The sequence below is a fragment of the Euwallacea fornicatus genome, chromosome 8 (genome assembly GCF_040115645.1).
Source record: "Euwallacea fornicatus isolate EFF26 chromosome 8, ASM4011564v1, whole genome shotgun sequence".
NCBI classification, from domain to species: Eukaryota; Metazoa; Arthropoda; class Insecta; order Coleoptera; family Curculionidae; genus Euwallacea; species Euwallacea fornicatus.
Window position 1 is genome coordinate 3,870,225 of NC_089548.1, and position 22,681 is coordinate 3,892,905.

The following is a 22,681-nucleotide window of genomic DNA, read 5'->3' on the forward strand; positions in this document are numbered from 1 at the left end:
AATATATTAAACGACCTTTTTATGTGCGTGCCACTGGTAAATCCAAAAATATTTTATTTATCGAAGAATTTCCCTGCCGCGTAGCTATTGACACTTATAACATTTTGTTTAATTCTCTCAAGCGGTTTTGCAATTATTAATAAATTTTAATTTTTTAAATAAAACTGACACCGCGTATATGTTGATGTTGATATTTCGAAAAAGCGCCAAAGGAGAAACATTTTATTTCTTGAAGCCCCATTCGCTGATGAAAGTAGAACTCCAACTTTGGAATTACCCTTTATATTTAATTCACCGAACACTGCTCTTCGTCTAGCCGATCATTCAGTTCAAAGATGTTCTCGACTCCTTCATTGCCATTACGGAAAATATTTTAATGGATTGCTAATACAAATTAATTCCTTTTCGTTAGAAGATTTTATTGAAATGACTGTTTCGGTAGACGGTAACACCAGTAAACTGATTCATTTGACATGGCATGGTGATGGGAACATTCGTGTTTTAATAATTGGCAAAGCGGTCGCCAATTAAAAATTTCGACTTGACTGAACGTGGCGAAGATTGACATGAATGCACATGACAATGCCCAAAACGTATGAATCTTTTCTCTATATGTAGTTGAACCTGTGCGAATGTATAATAAAAATTTGCTTATTACTTACCAGACCGATACTAATTATTAAATGGTAGTTGTGGCAACCTTGAATCAAAAGAGAAATAAACACAGTTTTTTTGTGTTTGATCTGCGTCTAAATAGTTATTTTTCAAATGGCGTCATCTGCAAATCGCACGCTCGGGAAGCGACACACTTCCACTACGATTCAGTGACAAACTAACAGTGCAAGAAGCCAAAAGGCAAATCCGGCTATGGAGCCAGGATTTCGGCCGGCCACACCTCCACCATCAGGTGCGTGTTGTCCCTGTCTCCATTCTCCACGAGAGCAGAGACCTAAATCTCTGATGGAGAGTCTCTTGGTAGCGAAAATGGAACAAGTTATGATTGGACCAAGTGCGCATCCGCAGCTAGTGAGGACGAATAGTGTTGATTCGTGTAGTTCCTTCGGTTCGGGAAATTCTTTGGCAGCTAGTGATATATGTCGGTGTGATGATTGTTTGCTGGGAATTGCTGATTTGTATGCTCAACCTGCTGAGGAAAAAAAGAAGAAGGTAATTCATCATTTTGATTTAAAATTGAAGATGATTAAAAATTTATCAAATTTTTTCAAAGTTGTGTTTTAAATTTTCTTTACCATTCATAGAAGAGCAATAATTTGAATTTTTAAACTCGGTGCTAAGTTATAGCTGCAGCGTCATGGATTCAAACATCAACAGTAGATTGTTGTGCGTTCAAGCTTATTCCTAACATAATAGATGAGTAGATAATCAAGTTATGAGTAGTTTGAGAAAGTTTTTTTGTTATTATCGACTTTTAACATTTAGATTAATATTAATTTCCCTCTCTGTGATAGTAGACATTGTTTTTTCACATTTCAACGAAAGAAAGTGCTCTTTTTCCTCCCGTCCCTCCATTGACATAAAATCTAAAAGAGAAGTCGTTCCCTCCAGAAACTTATGACGTTCCAGCTGTAAGAAATAATGTTGTTGGATGAGTTCAATGAGTGTGAAGTACATTTTTCAGTTTTTATCTAAAAGAATTTAATAATAATCTAATAATGACACGCGTATTGTCCATTATTTGCTTACGGAGCTAGCGACGAAGACCATAATGTCGTTATTGCCAGTTATTATTTTACATATAATTGCCATGACCTCTGAGTTACAAAACAAACATCCCTAAATGCGTTAAATTATTTAAGAAACTCTGTGTACAGGGTGTGCCACGAACAACGGTACAAATAAGAATTTGGTACTAGAAAGTAAAAAAATACAGAAACTCGGTCAATTTTGCATATTTGCAAAGAATGTTAAAATAATTTTTTTGAATTCTCTAAATTGGGAAAAAATCTCCCAGTTTTTCATTTACAATTTCCAACTGTTTGAAAAAATTAACGCAGTGGCAGAATACCACCCTTAATAAAATTTTGGAGTATCCATATATTAGAGTGTTTCAATTTAGGTGACGTTGAGGTGAGATGAGTTCTGTTTTGTATCGTATTGAATATTTTTTTTACGCAAAGCTCCACATTCAACGGAAATAGAAGATGTACAAGATAGTTTCCGAATTTAGCTGAGAGTCTTTTTAAAATATTTACTTATCACTACCATTGATGGGAATGTCTAGAAACAACTCACACTTTCAACCATCTTTTTTCAACTCAACGTTCTTTTGGATTCTACTGCTGGTCCGTTCTCCAATGTGAAACGGCTTACGTTTTAAAGTAATCTACAAGTTTTCAACATAAAAATGTGTCAATTGGCGAAAGCAGAGTTTATAAGATTTTAAATCAACAAAATAATTAAAAAAAAAACCTGATTCGTTTTCTGAAGCCCAAGAGTGATTTTCGTACGGAAGAACTAGTTTTTTTTCTAATTTTAGTTAAATAGGCAAGGTGTTTCGCCCTTTTAAGCAATTTGCAAATTTATTATTCTTGTCCATATTGTGAAAAACATTGCATTTTAAATTATTAATCTTTGTTCAAATCAGATTTTCAAATTTTTATTTTAGTTTAATAGAATTTTCGTTATCACTACCGCAATATTAAAACATGTTCTAAAACAAAAATAATACGTTCAAATGTATGCTAATTTCTTTTGATTTATTCCCCTAAATAAACCATAACTCCATCCCTTCATCCTCGTCTCGCATACTCTCACTCCTTACATAAAACAAAACTTGTAAAGTAAATAGCTATAGTATTTCAGATCTATGTAATATTTTTAATTTATCACTTCTTCTCTTAAATGTGGTACAAATAATACCGTACATTTATGGTTGGCTTTATCACTAATCTGGAAGTTTTTTAATTTTCGTTAACTATAATATATAAATTTGGAGAAGCAATATTTTGATATATCTTTGAAGAATGTTCTGCAACAAAGTTTATGGTCTTGGAATAGTTAGTCTTATCATGAAGTAAGTATTTATTAACCATGTTTTATTACAAATTTACCAATCGATAATTATAGCACATTGTACTAAGCTTAAAACGTTTTTTGTGATATTTATGACCTTTGTACTTATCCATGCATGGTCACTAGAGAAACAATATTATAGATTTAAATTTCGGCACGTCAATGTGTAGTACTGATGCACTTGTAAAAAAACATTGTATATTATTCGTATATAAGGGCTTTTAAACCTTTGAACCTTACAAAATACTTCTCTATTCGTACTTCTTTGCAACATGTCGCACGTGGTTTAATGCCTTCTTCTCTACCTACCTTAAAAAACACTATTATCTATGATATAACCACGTGTGGTTTATAGTCAGTGAGTTTACAGCCGTGGTCGAGTTTCAGTAATTATATTGTTGTTTTGTTATCGTGGGCAGTTTTGCCCAATTCGTATAAATCACTGCAGATATTTACCCTGTTAGATAATTTTATATCTTACTAGCAACATTTTTTCATTCAACATATGACCAAAATATCACAATAAAAAGTATGTTAATTAGAAAAACATTGAAATAAGTGATAACACCAACAAATATCTAAAAAAAAACAGCTAAAAATCGGTTAAGAAAAGGGTAGGGGGGGAGGGGGTACATTTTTGACGTACTCTGTTTATTTGACTTATTTTCGATATTTCTTTATCTCGTTTTCATAAGTTCATGACATAACTATTCAGACTTACCTCGATTGCTAAAAGAGGCGGATATTATGTTTCTCTCAAGGTCTTTACCGTATGTGAAATTGGGCATTAAACTAATACTTAAATAGGGTTGTAGAAGAAGTAGTACGAAGAATAAAAAATTACACCAAACTCCTTGCAGTTTTGAAAGAGTCATATGCATTTTGAACAATGGTAGTTAGAAATCACATAATAATTCCCCTCTTTTCCTGTGTATTTACGAAAAAATGGGTTCTAACGTTAAAAATATGAATGTCTTAAGTGTAATACCGTTGTATTCGAAGGGTAAAACGAAATAAAATCACATTACAGCAATTACATAATACACAATACCAATAATAAATTATAAGTAGTATAGTATTATAAACATGCACAAACACCAATTTATCATTTGTTATGTCATGAGCAGCAGACATGATCTCTGTGTTTAAAGCATATTGCGAATTAAACCAGTTTATGGTGTGAGGTAAAGAAACTAAACAAATGTTAGGCACACCTTATAGGAATGTGATATAATGGAATAATGCGTCAATAATTAATTACTTTTTTTAAAAATTAGTCGTGTAGCAGGACCTGAAACTATTGTGAACGGTACCACTACAGTACTAGTATAGGCGGTACTGCTATCTTTCGGGTGGAAGGCACCGCACAACATATTTACAGGAAATTTTGTGCAAGTTGCTAAGTACGAGAGCAGATGGCAGTAGTAGTTTTTCTGGGTGTCTGTTGAATTCGGTGGTTTAATGGTCTATTTAATTATGCTCGACCAGCGTAACATTACAGATGGGTAATGGTTGTGCGTCAAAAGGATTTTAAAGAGATAATGATGGCTATGACTCTCTTTATGGTCGCAATTATAAGATATTACATAAATCGAAATGCGTTCTTAGAGTACATTTTTTTACACTGCCAGTATCTATTTACGTCTTTGAGTTTTTAGCTTCGAAATCATTAAATGTTATACGAGGTGTGCAACATAATGTCAACACAAATTTAAAGAAGTGATTGCTGAGAATTATGATCTTTAGCAGTATCGTTGTCAAGAAATAGAGCGTCTGTTGGGGTGTGCCATTGGCTTTTCTTAAATGAAACATTTCCAATATTAATATACTAGAATTGTTTATTTAATATGGTTCTTATATCGCACCATTTTCAAGTATATTCGCAGCATTGGCACTGACCAGGCAATGGAAAAAAATCATGAAAATCGGCACTCTTCTCGAAAGGAGGGAACTCATGGAGGTGTCTGGACAGTCTCAAAAATTTCAGGCATTTCAAGACCAATTTCTACAATACTTTCATTTGGAATGGACCTTTCTAACTATGTACACAAAACCTATTAGATTATTTATTTACCTCTGAAGAGCGTTCTGTTTTTAGTTTGGAATTTAGTTTCTCGTCTCTCGCAGAAAATAAATCTTCTATTCAAATACACATTGCGCTTCAAATTAATTAGTTTGATTTTTGACTCAAGTAATTGTTGATTTGACCTTTACGTTAGAAAGGTTGAGTAAATGAATGTAGTTACAAATTAATGATTTTTATGTAAAAATATGTAAACATCCTCGTATATTAAAATGTGTGGCTACCATACACGAAATATCACTCACCACAAAATTATTATATTTTACCCCCAAGATATGATGTATGATATGATATAACATTATATTTAAAAATTTATTACTTTGGGGATAACACTTAGAACCTTCTAGAAAATAAAGGTCATACACTTCTCTTCTGTGACTGATGATAGGCAAAATATCCTTATTCGAAACTAAGCACTAGTTTCGCTTAACCTAGACATATGAAATAAATGTATACATAATTAACGAATTCGATTGAAAGGAAATCAGGAAGTAAAGAATTGTTAAGGAATATCTCACTTTATTTGAAACAGAAAAATGCTTTACGATTCTTTCAGATGAGAAATACCCGGCTGGTGTTGTATAGTGATTCGTTATCTAATTTTCTTCAAAATTCAATCAAACTGGACCTTTTACTTTCACTATTTATACTTGGGCGAATGATCTTAATCGGACATTTTCTTATTCTGGATGAAAAACTGTTGATTCGTGTAGTAGTTCAATACGAAATTAATAAACCTCTTGTAGTTATTTTATAGGTTTTTTTTTGTTTACTGTAAAGTGATAAAAACTATGAAGACGTAATTGTTCAAAGCGTACAGGTTTTCCATTTCCACATAGAAAAGTGACACATTTTTGTATCTGAATTCAGAGTTTGTACAAATATTGAGGGGTTAAATACTGTGCACAAACAACTCCAAAGACTTGTGCGTTGCACCATAAATCTCCGTTGATTAACTAACAAAATATACAACATTAAAAACTGTCACTAATCTGCTTAACCAGCTTATTTATTGTTGTAACCGCAATTATGCTAACAAAATAACACTTTTCGCTCCATTGATTAAACGACACAGTTAAAATAAATCATTTCATTATTATGTCAGTGCTTTTTTCCAAATTCCGATGTGATTTCTGCCCACTTTTTGGATTCATTTTTATCATAATTACTGATGTAGAAAGATTGCGCGAAATTAATTGACACAACTCGTTGAAATGAAGGTAAACCTTAGGTCAGGTGTTATTAAATTAGATCTTTATTGTAAATTCTGATAACAAAACAAAAACAACAACAATCGTAACATTATCAACAAATCCGACAAATTCGACACGATGAGCGCTATGAAAATTCTCTATGCTGCACTGAAGCTTAATGCTTGCTGTGCTTCTTGTGTCCCCAGTGTTTGTGGTGTTCGTGGCCTCCCTTCTTTCCGTGGTGGTGTCCGTGATGGTGATGGTGTTCGTGTCCTCCATGTTTCTTGTGGCCTCCGTGCTCATGATGATGTCCCCCGTGATGATGATGTTTCTTGTGGCCGTGATGTTCCTCGTGGTGTCCTCCCTTCTTGTGGCCACCCTTCTTGTGTCCTCCCTTCTTGTATCCGTGTTCGTGATGATGTCCTCCGTGTTTCTCGTGATGACCGGAGTCGTGATCTTCATCGTAGAAGTGTTTCTCCTTTTTGTATTCATCAAGCTTATGCACATCGTGCCCTCCGTGGGTGTGGTGACCCTTCTTATAGTGTCCTTTTTCGCCGAATTTGTGACCTTTCTCGCCCTTTTCTCCTTTGTGGTGGTGACCATGGTATCCGTCGTCGTGGTGGTGGTGTTTCTTGTGGCCGCCGCCCTCGTGATAGTGATGGTGGTGTCCCTCCTTGTCATGATGTCCTTTTTCCCCTTTCTCATGATGGTGGTGTCCCTTATATCCTTTGCCTCCCTTTTCACCATGGTCGGAGTGATGGTGGGAGTGGTGTTTGTGGCCGCCGCCTTTGTCCCATTTGTGGCCACCGCCGTGTTTGGAAGCTGCGGTTTCCAAATCTAGAGCTTGAGTTTCGGCAACATGAGCATCAGCAACTTGAACTTCAGCAGTTTGAGCTTCACGCCTTTGCCTGGTAATTTCCCTGGCTTCAGAGTAACTGAAGGCGCAAAGCGCCAAAAGGGCTATCACGCACAGCCCTCTAAGGCAATTCATTTTTCGATAGCCACTGAGGAACACAAATTGTGACTGATTTGCTTGAATGCGGTAGTGGCTTTTATATGAATATCCGCAACAATGGTTTTATGATTTACCACAGACAAGATTAGGGTTTTTTTATGGACACAGTGAAATTTGTATTCGATCTGTAACATTTATTGACAAACTATTTGCCTATTGCATCTTGCGGTAAAGAACTTTCACTACTTCGGACACTTTTTTTACATGATGTAAGATTCTAAATTCGTTTGGTCTGGGACAAATTTGCAGCACCTATTTTTTTTGTACAACTATCTAGTATCTTTAATAAAGCTGAGTACATGCATAGGTCAAATCTAGGTCGGGGATCTACTTGTTTTGTCACCTTTAAGTAGTCCGTGAATAATTCGATTGCAAGCTAGAAACAAGGCCTGATAGCAACATGCTTGATAGTGGCGTTTCTATAGTCGCTAAGTATTCGCTGATTTGCGGATATTAGCATTTTTTACCGAAACATGTTTAATGTTAAGGTATAGTGAGTGCACTAATGTAATTTTAATTTTGTCGTATTTTAATATAAGAATCAAAATTAGCGAGAGGATGAATAATATCTTAATGGTATATTTTTTCTTTGCAGGTGAGTTAATGCAATCTGAGATGAAGTGATTGGAGTTAAAGGTAAGACTTTTACTCATTCTATGCAAATGCAGAGAACGACTTTTTTTGCACTAATGTTGATGTTCATTGTGAGCTAGATTTTAATTTCACTAGGTAGGTCATGTTCCGTTCAACGTTGTCTACGGCTATGTCTCTCATATTTTATGTAATAAATACTATTCAACTTGTATGCTATATAATGTCTTACCAAGGTTGGGAAACGATATACACACTCTTATTTCGGCCGGGATTAAATTTATCTTCTGAGGATATGAAATTGACCATATTTTAGCTTTTTGTTTTCTTCATCGTCATAATATTTTTTTCGGTGAAAATCCTCCGATCTGTCCACCTATCGCTAAAATATTTTTTATATGTATTATTTGCCTCTTAATCTGTAGGCTTACTACTCAAAAAAATTTACTGTCTCTCTCCCTTCCGTGTCACATGAGTGACAATAGCATCATGTTTTAATTAACAATAAAATCATATGTAACGATACACCTTGTGTTCTGAAAATAACGAGTGATCATTAAAAAAGAAGTTTATCTTAAGGGAAAATCGTAAACGTAGGGCGTTGAATAAGCCATATGCTGTTTACCATTAAATATCTGCTATATAACAATTCATGAATTTATTCAACATAAGACTCATATTTCACCGCCCACCTGAAGTTTTTTTAATGATCACCCGTTACAATGTTTTTATATTGAATTATGAAAATTAATTTGCGTTTCAAAAGGGTGCCCTAGCTTTGTTTGTTCGAACAGTGGCGTTACGCTGATTCTTAGCATTAAATGTACATTAACAGCTGTTCTCTAAACTTCCGGTTTTTTAAGGAACCTCGCAGAGCAAGCCGATGTATGTATTTCTTCCAATTAACTTTTTTAATGCTGACCTGTTTAACTTACCTAAGTTCTCTAATCAAAATGGTGAGTATTGTACGAGTATTTCCACGATCCTCAGGAAGTCATGGAAAAGCAAACGAAAAAAATTTATAACTGCAACTCTTCTTCTTTCCGTTTGTAGCGGTGTTTAGGGTGTATGAGGAAATTTTGAATTAAAAAAAAATTTTAAATCATCTCATATATCACAAAAAATAATTTTTTTACTAATAAAATTTCCTTTTCAAATTTCCTCGTTTCTTATTAGAACTTCATCTAAAATCTTAAAGGAACTTTGCGATAAAGAGAGACGATTTAATCATCTCATTTCGTTGTACTATACATTTATAGGCCAAAATTCTACGCTCCAGTGGAGTCACGCATTATTATGATTTAATCTCTGTGAATGATAAATTGCCCTACTATGCATTTTTTTACCAATATAACAATCAAAAGTTGGTAATATTCAGTCAGTAAAAATCTTGATCCCATGTATGCCAGCCCAATACAGTCTTTATATGTTCATCTGTTATGGCCAGGTGAGATGAATTAATGTTTATACTCTTTGAAATATTTTCACTTATACCTCATTCGGACACGATACAATCTAATTTTAGGGAGCTGAAGAATCTCACTATCGTTTAATTAAGTTTCCTATGCACGAACATACCGTTTCTTACAGTCAAACTCGGTTACAACGAACGCGAAGAGACCAGAGATTTTGTTCGCTATATCCGAACAAGAATAACACCTAAATAATGTTCTTTGTATACACCCTGATATTTAATTCGTTAAAGGCGATCGTTCGTTATAACCCAGGTTTGCTATAACCGAGTTTGATACAATAAATGAGTTGATAGTAAATGGTACTTAACAGAACCTTTTTGCATAAGCTGAAAACAGTGTCTTAAGGCGAGAGGACGGTCCTCCAACACTGGAAGTACCTCATTTTGAAACACTTCTTACCCGCTTTTTTATGGTTCACCAATCAGTTTTGCTCTGAAGTTCAACTTGTTCAAGATATTTAAGTGAAGATTCATGTTGAAAGTAATGTTCTTTCATTAAATAAGGATATTCTGTGATTGAAGAATAATATTTTTCACACCTCCCTCGCAACATTAATCAAAAATGCAACAACAGGCTTAGTTTTCATTACTTCTTGGGTTTTGTAACATTTTCCACAGCATAACACGGGGCAATTATCCACTCCCTTAAAGCAATTTTGTTTGTTTCTTGGGGTTAACCTGCATTGTTGATTATTGCAAAAAGGAATATTGATTCGAATTTAGTACACAGTAAAAAGTAAATACGTGAGTTAGACTTTAGACATTTAAATTGCAAACAACGTAATATTAACGATCTTTTAATTAAATTTAAATCAAAACAAATATTTTGAGGTTATGATGGCATAAATGAAAGAGACATCTGCGACGAGGACGCCAATAATATCATCCTGTCTCTCTCTGTGTGTTACGGATATTCCATCCTTATCTGGCATTCGTCTGGACGTTTTGAAACTGTCTCACCTACGGCGACACATTGACCCATTTGCTTCAGAGCTATCGCTTTATTAAAGAGGCCATCCCCTTTAGCGCGCGCTAAACACTTTACAGCGGAATGTCTGGAATGTTGACGTTACATAATATTCGGAGGCGCCGTGTGTTTTCCGTTAATCTGAATTAACCTTGAACTGACCTTCGCGGAGATTGTGGAAGGAACGCGGCTATTGTAATATTAAGAAACCCTTTCAGCCTAATTTGGCTTTTAGTCTAATTTCGTTTAGCTGTTTAATTTAAACTAAAAATAAATCTAAATAAAAAAAATTATGAGAACTGTTGCAATTGCCTTTTTGCCAAGATGCAAGATTGTATTTTTTGCCTCACAGGCCGACAAACTCTCGACTGTTCTAGGAGTACTGCGAATGGCGATTTTAAGAAATTCGATGAAATGTTACGAATTGTTTCATATATGTAGTTGATAACTGAGCCGGCTGATTATTGTTCTTTACTTCTTGTACTTTCTTAATTTGCGTCGATAGATATTTTTGTAAACTCTACGAAAAGAGTAAAAGATAGGAAAATACAGTTGATCTCGGTTATAAGGAGCAGGGAGGGTGTCAGAGATTTGGTTTGCTATAGCCGAGTATTTGTTATATCCGATTCTATTTAATATATACATACATGTACATACTATTACGTTCGCCTTAAAAATTTTTACGTGTTAATTTTTCTTTTTATTTGTACAGGGTGTTCAGATTTGAAATGTTCTGACAGAAAAATCCCGTTTCCCGGCAAGATAGGGAAAAAGTAGCATACATGTCAAGAGCTTAATTTTTAAGAAAATAATAATGGCAAAAACCGTATTTCGATATTTTTACATTCCACGGCGCTAGAGGGCGGTTTTCAAATTTCGGCCATTTTCATCATTCCTTATAACTTTTTTGTTTACGATAATATTGAAGTAACACAAAAACTTTCTTAAGGCACTTTTTCGATGTGATGCCAGTGGCGTACTCAGTTTTTTGCTACAGCGTATCGTTTTGTCAAAAACCGACATAACTTTTTTATTTTAATCGAAAATTACAGTCGGTTATGATTTCAAAAATGTCCATTTTAAACCATTTTCATCTATGTAAGTATGTCTATTGTTATTTTCAAAAATAAGCGATATGTTTGAATTTTCTTAAATTTCTCCAACTGCATTTAGTTCTTTAATACCGTTATCTCAATTTAAATTGTAATGTTGTGGTCTACACTCTTCGAAGTTATTATAATTTTGTAAATTATTTGTTAATTGCCTAAACAGTCTTCTATCTGGTAGATGTCGCTCGGGATAGATAATTAAACTTTAACTCACACGCTGCTAGTGGGTTTTCCTTTGACAATATGAAACACTTTATCGTATCATATTTTTCAGAGTTATCTATCATTTTTACTCGAAAAATCGGCATCAAATCGACACTAAATATTTAAAATTTTGACGCAAAAATTAAAACATATAAAATAAATAATGTTACTTGACGCCAGAACTATCTCGAATATAAACACAAAAAGTCTGAATACCCTGTATATAATTACTTAAAATTTATATACCAGTTAAAAGAAAAAAACGCAAAAAGAACACTTCTGTGTTATTTGCACCTATGTAATATCGATATAGTACAACATATTACTACTATATACAAATTTACTATTTATTTTGTACTGTAGAGTGGTCAGTCAATTTATTTTGCACTTGGTTTTTAATTGGAGAATGTCTTTCAATATAGCCATATAATTTGTCGAAAATCGGTGGTAAGCAAATCGTTATCAATTTTGTTATACTCTCCTAGATCGACATTATTATGCTTCTTAAGCCACTCTGACAATGGTACGTCCTCTTCGTCATCTTGATCTACGAGTTCTTCTTGTCCAAAATCCAAAATTGCGCCAAATTGTCTACGATTGACTTCATGGAGATTCCCTGATGTCCAGATTATCCCAATAAAAAAAAACTTAAAACACGACTTATAAATTTTTCAGGGTTGTCTTTCTAATAGACATTAGTTCATTGTACCCAATCTGACCAGCAAATTCTTCATCGAAAAGGGTTCGTTAAAATCGTGTTTGAGTGCACTTATATATTATATGTATTTATATCTTCCTTAATTATATCTTGCATCATTCAGGTAGAATACGTATGTAGTGACTGCCTGTTCGATAGTCAAATATGATACGCATAATTAGTACTGGTGAAGAGAAGATATTGAGAAACAACATGAACTTTCCAGAGTTTTAACGTTATCCAAATACAATATAACCAACGTAAGTCAAATTTCCAGAATTTAACGATTGAACCACTGGAGTGCAATGCTCTCGTTTCTTTTTCCCTGAGTCGAGATAACATGAGTTGTATGGAATATTGACCTATACTGTTATCCCCTTTCCTGTGAGTCTATCTCTCATCATTAAAATGACATTTAAAACAAGTGAATTTTTCTACGCACATTCCTCCACATAACACATCAACATGAATGCTGACAATATTTGGCTTAAAAACCTAGATTCTTCTTCTTCTTCAATCCCATTACAGTACAATAGTCTACGACCATGTTCTCATCGACCTTAATTCCTCGAAGACAAGTTGCATTACCAATCTTTAGCCCGATATCGCCATATGCATTTATTGTTCCACATCAGTCTTGGGCAATGCGTACAACGTTGTCCCATTAATGGCTTCATTAAAGACTAAAATAATACAGTGAGTTGCTTTAGAAATACAAGCATACTTCTATGGTAGAAATTATAGAAAGCAGATTCATATTATCATAATCATGCAAAACGTTCACGAAATCGAGGATGTGTGTGTGTGCTTTTGACGTCAGTCTGACGTCAAAAGGTGTTATTTTCTATGGTTCGTTTACCCCATGATTGTACATGTTCGTGAGAACTTGAGGCTCTTAGACTTAGGTCAGGTGGAACAATTGTAAGAGAATGCACGTAGATTTCATGGAATTCTGCATTGACGCAGAAGGAAAATAGTACATATGTTGTGTGTAATTGTATCAATATCCACCCATCAAGAACATAATAAATCAGGGCTTGATTTAAAAAAAAAATATTTATTTTTTAAATCAAAACTATCGGAAAATCGTTCAAATGTTGATAATTACATGACACATGAAAACTAAAAAACCTGGCGAAAATTACTGAGAAATTCTATGGTTCAGAATCGATAGCTTTGGTGGCTATAAGTGATTCTCTAATCCTTGTACAATATATAAACTTTCCTATACTATTAGTTTAGGAGAAAGCCAAAACGAATTCTCGAAATTGCAATAAATATGATTTTCATGTCCTTACTAGGTTCCATAAACTATGTAGTTTTTTCTCTAACACATTGACATTTAGAACTGAGTTTCCCTAGAAGCTTCAGGTCGGACAAGGTTTATTTCAGGGGATTCGTAATATCTGAGTTTCCTTAACATGGACTTTACGTCTTGTACCATCACTAGTGCTCCGATTATTTCCGGAAAGTTGTTTGTAAACAGGAATTTTTTGAAAGAACTAAGAATAAGAACCTTCTAGAGGCGTGTACGATATAGCTAAGTTATTGGTAGTTTCATAATTTGCCTAGTTTAATAAAATAACAGTATTACTACATAGTGATTCTTTTAGCTGTGTTCGTCATCGTTAAGTTTACTTTCGCAGGGAATCATGAACAATAGTATATGGGGCAATTAGTACTGAAAATAACACGTGGCACGTGGGTAATATTTTATTGATAGAGGTCTGAGACGAGTACTTCATATTGAAGTCAGATTAACCCGAGCTAACTTTCAAAATGTTTCATTTCAAACTTTGGGGTGTTGGCAACCTCAATTAATTAAGAACTTAAAATGCGTTCCTCAAAATTTCAAGTAACCACTTCTATTTTGTTTTGAAAACTTGAAGTTCGTGATTCCACTTTAGGAACTTTATCGCTTTTTTTATTTAGAGCTTATGGTTAGTTCAACTTCGCGAATTAAGTCTCCCTCAGTTAGAAATTTCTCGATACAAATTCAAAAATCTATATTGCTTCGAGATTTGAGGCTGATTCATGCTTATTCTACCAAATAGAAAATTGACTGTACTTTAGAAGTTCCGGAGGAAATTGCATATTCTTTTAGATACAAATTCTAAATTTCTGATTTTATTTTGAGATCTATTAAGGAAAATTTCAATTAAGTTGACTACGTTAACCGGAAAAAAAGCTTAATTCAATGGGATTTACAGTGTTAACTTTTGTTTTGAAAACTTTTCTCATTTGTCTTCATATTACATTTAAAACGAACAAAAAAAATTTGCTTCATCATCATCCTATGGTTCTATGACAATCGGCTGAATCATGCTGGAGTGATAAGGAAAGTAGCCATTAATAAATTTTGAGAAAAAAAATCCGAATCAGGAGCGGGTCTGCGCTACTGATTGCTGATACGTCCACAGTACGTTCAATTGGGTTCTACCTCTTCATCATCATATACATTCGAGATTCCCAGCGGTACGCTTGCGTTGGTACCAGTCGGAAATTCGAGGCAACATGTGTTGCCGCCGTTCGTCTAGTTGAAATATTTGGTTGCTTTTCCGACGTAAACTCGTATTTTATTAAACAAACAGCCATGGTAAATGCGTCTAGTGTTAGATAGACCGGAACCGCATCTCATAGTGAATAATCGTCGTTTCGGTTAGTGGGGTTTTTGCATTTTAGTGTTGTGGAAACAGTTGCTCAAGATCAGTTGCAAAAGATGTAGCAGTTGCAAAGCATGGCCAATTAACTTTTTTTGGCGTGGAATTCGCCAGTAACTAGGTCGACGCTGGCTTGGCTACCTGAAATAGTAATGTCAATGATAAACGACGCTTTGAACTCTGGCAACTTGAACGGGAAAGACGTGGGAACCACTCAGCCGAAGAACAAACTGTGCCTCGAGTTGTACCCAGATGGACGTCCCGCAAACAAGACCAATAGCAGTTCCTGCGGAGATAGCAGCTTGAACTCACCAGCGATCACCTGCTCACCATATCCCTGTGTTTTCAGTGAAGATCAAGATGGTAATCTCAGAGGTATTTTTGATCATAAGTTCTTCCCCGTTGGTTCATCATTATGCAACAAAACGTAGATTCATGTTTTATAGTGAATAAGCTAAATTTGGTTCGTAGTGGCTTGAGTAAACAATGAACAAGGTCTAATTAAAGCATTTTGTGAAAATGGTTTTACTAAAAATATAATTTCATTATCATTTCGGATTTCAGTGTTCATGTAATATAGTGATATGCTTATGATAGTGATTGACTATAGTTTGACGTCGCACTGGTTGAAAAATAAAACATCAAAATTTCAAAAGAGGCGATAATATTAATTTATCTTCAGTTCGTTATCCTCACTCAGTAGCAAGGCAGATAATAAATTATTTCCATTTTTACCAATTTTTTCCTTCACACGTTAAAGTTAACGTGCACAATTTCTTTGCCGTTGAATACCCTATTTATTTGAGTCACCCCGTATTGATTTTCAATAATTAAAACTTTTCGTTGCTTGTGTTATTGCCTGTAGAATTTAAAGCAAAAAGACCTGCGATATGAAACACAAATTGTTTATTAGATCGGCTTCTTCTCGCTGGTTTAAAAAATAATGAATATCGTGGCCTCATCTCTAACCCTTTCTGACCCAATCGCATTATTTACATTCCATAAGCCCAGTGCGTAAAGCTGGAGTCTTATGCTCTCGATGTCCGACGTTCGAGGTCCGAAAAACGGCCATTCTACCTACTGACGTTACACATTTGTCATGACCGTAAGGACGCTTTTATTCGGAGCCTTATGTTGCTCTTCAACCGCTGTCGTTCTTGTCTCTACGTATGTTCATGTCATTTCTTCCGTTTAAGCATTTGAGATCCTGATGATTTGTTACGATTCTAAAAGCGCCTTTTTCAAGCAAACTAAGAATAAAATTCTTCGAACTTCGAGCTTCAGCCGCGTGAGACGTGCGGATTATTTTTTTTCTCTTCATGGCATTTGACCAAACGTTTTTAAACTCTCACAGTCCTCAGTTTTTCAAATAAATACGGGAGGAGGCAAATGGAAGTGGTACTCAGTCGTACTTAGTACTTAGTGTAATTTAATATTTACCAGAAAATGTATTAAAACGAGATAATCTTATAACTTGCTGTTTATCATGTTGCAATAAAACGATTATGAGAATTAAATTAGGAATCATCCGATCAGAATCAATTATCCAATGGGAATGATTAATAATTTCATGGTTTCATTCAGGATGGCAACATCGACTGATGTATTGAATAGGATGTAATAAATCTTCTACAACCTTTTGAAAAGGTTGACAAATATATATGTATACATATAACCAAATGTTAAGACGAGTTCTAATTAATTCGGGTTTACTATGTACGCAGGTACTACAAATGGTTTCCCGACCATTTAAATTAAAATAGCTTAAAATTCTTAACAAATTTGTTTTTAACTTCTTCGGCTGCTCATTCTTTCAGACGAAAACATCATTTTCATATTCCTTTCACGTGATTGATCAAAGTCGAGTGTATAAATGAAGGATTTTCCACTTTTATTTCCTCATTATTACATTTTCTTTTCGGTTCACTATCGACAAGTTATTTCATTGTACGCAAAATCATTCATTAATAATGTACGATTTTGTATTAAAGCATGAGTTTGTGTGCGATTCAATTGGTCTGACGTCGTCTTTTCTGTTTGCATTTGACCACACCACACAACACCCAAGTATGCTTGGACATTACCATCTGCCGCTCGTGATGGTTTCGATTTGTCACATAGAGGTGTCCAGTCTCGCTCGTCCAATAATTACATTTAAAAGTACCTCGACTTTTAAATATAAAATAAAAATGTTCTTTTTTATTTTTCGCGTTGTTTTGAAGGCAAAAATGCTGTAATTGACATATACTATGCTTATTAAGAGGCGATTAGTAGTTTCGACCTTATAAGCAATATCAACGTCGATTAAAACTTATTGATTATTGATCGCTGTCATTAACAAATTTGTTCGTCAAATAACTATTTCGGCTTTATATTACTCGGAAAAGCAGAAAGTCGTCATTTCTGAGTCCGCCTGCGACTCGAATTGGTAAAAGTCAGGTTCATGGGCGAAGTTTGTGTATACCAGGTGTTCAATTTTTCCTGTCAAGACCTCTGATTTCTTTCAGATTATTGAAATTCCCAATATAGGAAACACACACAAATAATCTTTTTTTATGCTGTGAAATATCGAATAATTAAAATACACATGCGTCGAAAGTTTTGAACCCCCTGATATATCCACACCCGGAAAAATTGCCAGTTTGCTCTGTTTTTCGATTAACTGGAAAATCTGTGTTTTGATCGTTTTGCCGCAAACTGCCTATGACTGTAACTAACTTATTGATAACTTCAATAAATTCATCCACAGATTTGGATGCATTGTTGCAATTGAGAATGCTCCTGGAGCTCAAGTTGCAACTTCTCAATGGGACTTGGATCCACCGAATTAACTGCCCATTCGAAACTTGTCAGCTTGAACTGTCTAGCTCGCTCAAAGTCATATTTTTTTAAAACTTGTCAAAGGGAAAGGAAAAATACTAATATTGTGTAAGGAATTCACACTTCTTGGTTTGATAGTACGATTTAAACTAAAATCTATATCTACTTCTTTAAAGCCCAGGTTAACCTGTCTGAATTTGTCTGTAAATTTTTTCATCAAAAGGGTCTGCTGAGTATGTGTTGTTCATGTATCTCCCAGGTTTGGTACGTCTGAAGGGTCCTTATTACGAGATTCTCGGCTAGATATTGGATAGCCCATGGCCCCACTGATTGTAGTTGTAGTGTTTTACATTGAAAAAGTCGTTGGAACCTGGCCGAGCCAATGGAGGTACATCACTATACCGACATCAGAGTTAACTCCAAATCTAGGTCTGTTGCCCCTCTCCTGCCAGGTGGTCCCAACCTAATTTCCTTCTTTCGCTTCAAGTTCTCTTGTTGCTTCATCAACTATTTCGCTACTACTAACTATATATTACCTCGTTAAGTATTCGTGAAGTTTATTCTCATCTCTATGTAATTTGGACACAGAGAAGTTTGCTGATTCTCGCCAGTTCAAAAATCAATCACAATTTGTTCGTTAAATTACTTAAACGATAAACCTAGGTATGCCAAGCATAAGGATATCTTTTCAGACAAACACTGCTGTACAGCCTCTCCCAAGACTTCTGACGTTGTTTGTATTTGATTAACATAACAAACTGAAGAAATAATATGTTGCTTAATTAAGATTGTATTTTAACGCATACATTAAATTATATCGTTTATAAGTTGCGTTAAATCTGGATATGTTCTGCTATGCATAGGCATACAAAACCGGTTATTAATTTAGTAAATCGGTTTATTAAAATCACCCTCTTTTATCTTTAAAACCTCGTCATTCTCAAGCTGTTCAAGTGTTCAGGGATATGAGAATTTTATAATTACGTTAAAACTTGAAACGTCAGCCTGGTGAGTATTGCTTCAGACGTATCCCATATGAGTGACGTGCTATGTTTCACTCTAGGTCACTGTTTAATTTACATATAAATGTCGTGTTTTTGCGGTTTAGGCTCTAATCTAATTTAAATTTAACGCTATTTGGGCACGACTATTCACTAAAGAGGAATGTGATATGATAATTCGGGAAATGTGCAAACGCTTTCTCTCACAAATACCACTGGTGATTAATATGGAAGGCTGCTTTAATTCATAGTTAGCAATAAAATATTGTTTTGTCTTTCAAGTGGTAACTACCAAGGTATCGGGAATTTTAGGATATTCGATCAATATTACTACGGAAAAACCAGATCGGAAAAGACGCGGGGGAGGTAAGGCTGTAAGGATGCAAAACATGTTTGAGTGTTGATCCCCCAAATGGTTTTCATGGGTCCGCAACACTCAAAAACCACTAGGTCAAATGTGATCTACATAATTTAAATTCGATTAAACCTTAACAACAACTGCATGAAAATAGACCATTTTTCTAGCTGATTCTCATGCCCTGGTTGGAACGAGTAGTCCTACCTTTTTTCGCAAATTGCCTTCATACATTTTAACCAAATCGCGATGTGTGATTGACGTCAGTTGGGTATATAAATACAACGTTACAGTGGTTTGGTCAAGGAATTTTTCCTCCTAAATGCGAAGATACTGTAACAAGGTAACTACTACTTTTTATTGGGATTATAATCATAAAACCGCAAAATTTTACATCATTATGCAAATTATTGAAAATGTGGGGTGTTTTGCTTACGTGGAATATACTCAACTATGTGGGGAAATAACACTTATAATATAACTCGACAAGGTTTTACTCAAAGCTGTGAGGGAATAACGCAATCGTAACCAGTAAGACTTGTTAATGGTTGCAGGCTTCCATGTCGTATCGGTCGCGACCTCCTTTGAATTGTTTATAACGATTGTATTATTATTAACTTATAAACTTTGGACTTGGAGATTCCACTACTAACCAAAGAAATGTTAGGTCAGGAAAAGTTCAAAGCAAATAAAACACATACACACACTTGTATCTTTTCGTTACAATGCTTAACGATTCCTCAGATTTTCTCATAGATGGTAAGGTGTTTCAAATAACGTTTTCAGACTACAACCTACGAACTTCGAGAACGCCCTCCCCAGCGTCCCCCGCAACATCCCCCAGGGGTTCTCCAAGAAATTCACCAAGATTCAACAGAAGCAGATTGTCGTTTAGACGTAGTCAGAGTCCTGGAACCCCTCAGCATCCGGGCAGCCCTATTTTAGGGGGTCGTAGAGGATCTTATACGGGCTACGAGCAATATCAAAAAAGTCTATTGGAGGTACCGTATTACGCAGAATACGGAGATCCCAGTTCAGATGACCTTAGTTCAGAATGGGAGTCCGAAAGGGACGAACCTGTTAGGCACCAAGAGCGGGGAAAGGTTTGTATATGACGTAATAATACGGGTCTACCAGCGTCACCTAAATGGTGATTAGTATGCAAATCAATAAGTCGTTCTCTGTATGTGAAGTTGGTTTATAATAGAAGGAAATTATTTATCATTTTTAGACTAACGTTAAATTCATTTTCAGAGTTCCGGTTGGAGAAAGTTGCGGAATATAGTGCAATGGACGCCATTTTTTCAAACCTACAAGAAGCATCGATATCCCTGGGTCCAGCTGGCCGGTCATCAGGGAAATTTCAAAGCAGGTCCTGACCAGGGAACAATTTTGAAGAAATTGTGTGTGAAAGAAGAAAAATGCTTTCAAGTAAGCTTCTACAATGGCACATTCAGGCATTCAAAAAAAAATCTGGTTATCCAAATAACCGAGATATTGCACTGTCTTAGTCACATCTTAGATAGCAACAATCCAAGCTTTATGGCCTTTAAAGAGTTTCCATCATAAAATATAAAACCAAATAATACATTTTTTACCTTTAGAATTATGCTTCTATAAAACTGCTTAAAATTTTAAACGTCCTCTTTAAAAAGTCTTCCATATTATTTATAAAATCAGTTTTAGTGCTCCTGAATCTTATTTCGCTGTATTTCATAAACAATTCCTAAGAGAATAATACTTTTCCTTTCAATTTTGACAAATTTACCTAGCAATATTAACAATTTGACAGGTAATCAATAAATCGTCAATATATTTGTAATCTGCCAATTTTTGGCGAATGCCCCAATTTACCATGAACTTTCAGCGTTCTTTTCACCCATAACAATCATCCTAGGTATTAATGACAGACGTTCTTCGGCCCTATGTGCCAGAGTACAAGGGCCTAGTCACCAGTGACGATGGTGAATGCGAATATATCCAACTCCAAGACCTTCTGGGAGATTTTATATCTCCCTGCGTTATGGATTGCAAAATTGGAGTGAGAACATACCTGGAAGAAGAGCTCGCGAAAGCAAAGGAAAAACCCAAGCTGCGGAAAGACATGTACGAGAAAATGTGCCAGATTGATCAAAATGCTCCAACTGAAGAGGAGCATAGAGTGAAAGGGGTTACGAAGCCGAGATACATGGTATGGAGAGAGACAATATCGTCAACTGCCACTTTAGGGTTTAGAATAGAAGGTATTAGGAATGCGGATGGGACGAGCAGTAAAGACTTTAAAACCACGAAATCTAAGGATCAAATTATTGAGGCATTTGACAGCTTCACTGATGGATTTCCTCATGTAGTGGTAAGTTCATTATACCTCTAAAATAAGATACTGACGAAACGTTGTTGCAGCCCAAGTACATACAAAGACTGAAGGCCATCAAAGCTACTCTTGAGCAATCAAGATTTTTCCAATCTCACGAGGTATGTGTTTCGGCTCAAAACCATAAATATCTAAAGTTCCAATCTCATAGGTAATTGGCAGTTCTCTGCTCTTCGTCCATGACCGATACAACGCAAATGTGTGGCTGATCGATTTTGCTAAGACAATAAAACTGCCGAACAGCGTGGTGATCTCACACAACTCCAAATGGAAAGTGGGAAACCATGAGGATGGCTATTTAATTGGAATCAGCAATCTTATCAAATTATTTATGGCAGTATTAGAGCACCAACCTATCAGCGTCAGTCTGCCTCTGTCTCTGCAAGCTTCTCCTGAAATGTTGACCGACGTGGACAAGAAGAACCAGAAGGGCAATTTGGACAATTCTTAGTTTTTGACAATGAACAGTGTCTGATTGCCAGCGTTTTCTTGAGCGGTGCTGAAACTTCGAGTGTTGGATGCTGTTGGGAGCCTCTATATGTTATTTATTTATTTGTTCTACTTAATAAGTAATGAGATTACATAGCAAAACAGGAAAGTTTGAGCTTTAGAAATGTTATTTTCTAGTTGTAATTTCAAGTTGCAACTCGTAATGTCTTCCAGCCATTAGCAATAAGTTCAAATTTTGTGTGTATGAAAATTTTAACTTATAAAGAGCAACTTGTTTTCTATTCGTTGTTTGATTTTGAAGAGCAATCAGCTAAAGATGTGTCCCTCAAAAATATTTTGGTGAAAGGATTAGGTTATTTTAGTGTGTATTCCTGCAACTGAGTTTTTGATTGTCAAAGTATCACAAATGGAAAAAATTATGAATATAAGCAAAGCGCAATGGAGACGTTTGAAAGATAAATAAACGAAATCTTACAGACCTTAAAACCCAATCTTCTAATCCCAACATAATTCATCGAACATCATTTGAGGACAGAGTGAGCTTTCAATTACATTTCTACCCTCGATTTTTCTCATTCAACTAGGTAGCAAAACTATAGAGGTAGAAAATCTAAAGTGTAAATCGGACTTGCGCAGAAATATTTTTGTTAATGGT

At 35.1% G+C, this 22,681-nt stretch overlaps 3 protein-coding genes across 3 annotated transcripts in view; 2 read left to right on the top strand and 1 right to left on the bottom strand.

Moving 5' to 3' along the window:
• The window catches only part of LOC136340561 (uncharacterized), a 45,501-nt gene extending 23,194 nt beyond the window's left edge, over positions 1–22,307 (top strand). The window contains exons 3-6 of the mRNA XM_066284744.1: positions 20,457–20,633; positions 21,100–21,555; positions 21,606–21,677; positions 21,728–22,307. Of these exons, the coding sequence (XP_066140841.1) occupies positions 20,457–20,633; positions 21,100–21,555; positions 21,606–21,677; positions 21,728–22,027 (1,005 nt within the window). The 3' untranslated portion in view covers positions 22,028–22,307. The remainder of the gene's footprint in view (positions 1–20,456; positions 20,634–21,099; positions 21,556–21,605; positions 21,678–21,727) is intronic.
• Positions 229–20,283, top strand: LOC136340568 (uncharacterized). The gene is made up of 2 exons (XM_066284753.1): positions 229–1,167; positions 19,989–20,283. The coding sequence occupies exons 1-2, from the start codon at positions 868–870 to the stop codon at positions 20,145–20,147; spliced, it is 459 nt and encodes a 152-aa protein (XP_066140850.1). The 5' UTR covers positions 229–867; the 3' UTR covers positions 20,148–20,283.
• On the bottom strand, positions 6,349–7,341 carry LOC136340566 (probable zinc transporter protein DDB_G0282067). The gene has a single exon (XM_066284751.1). The coding sequence runs from the start codon at positions 7,298–7,300 to the stop codon at positions 6,485–6,487; it is 816 nt and encodes a 271-aa protein (XP_066140848.1). The 5' UTR covers positions 7,301–7,341; the 3' UTR covers positions 6,349–6,484.
• Positions 22,308–22,681: the final 374 nt, after the last annotated feature.

What these genes read in the sequence shown, in the direction of transcription:
- LOC136340568 (XM_066284753.1), top strand. Translation starts at nt 868, where the DNA reads ATGGAGCCAGGATTTCGGCCGGCCACACCTCCACCATCAGGTGCGTGT. An exon ending in CTGAGGAAAAAAAGAAGAAG is followed by an intron (nt 1,168 to 19,988) that starts GTAATTCATCAT and finishes TAACGTTTTCAG; the next exon opens with ACTACAACCTACGAACTTCG.
- LOC136340566 (XM_066284751.1), bottom strand. Translation starts at nt 7,300, where the DNA reads ATGAATTGCCTTAGAGGGCTGTGCGTGATAGCCCTTTTGGCGCTTTGC.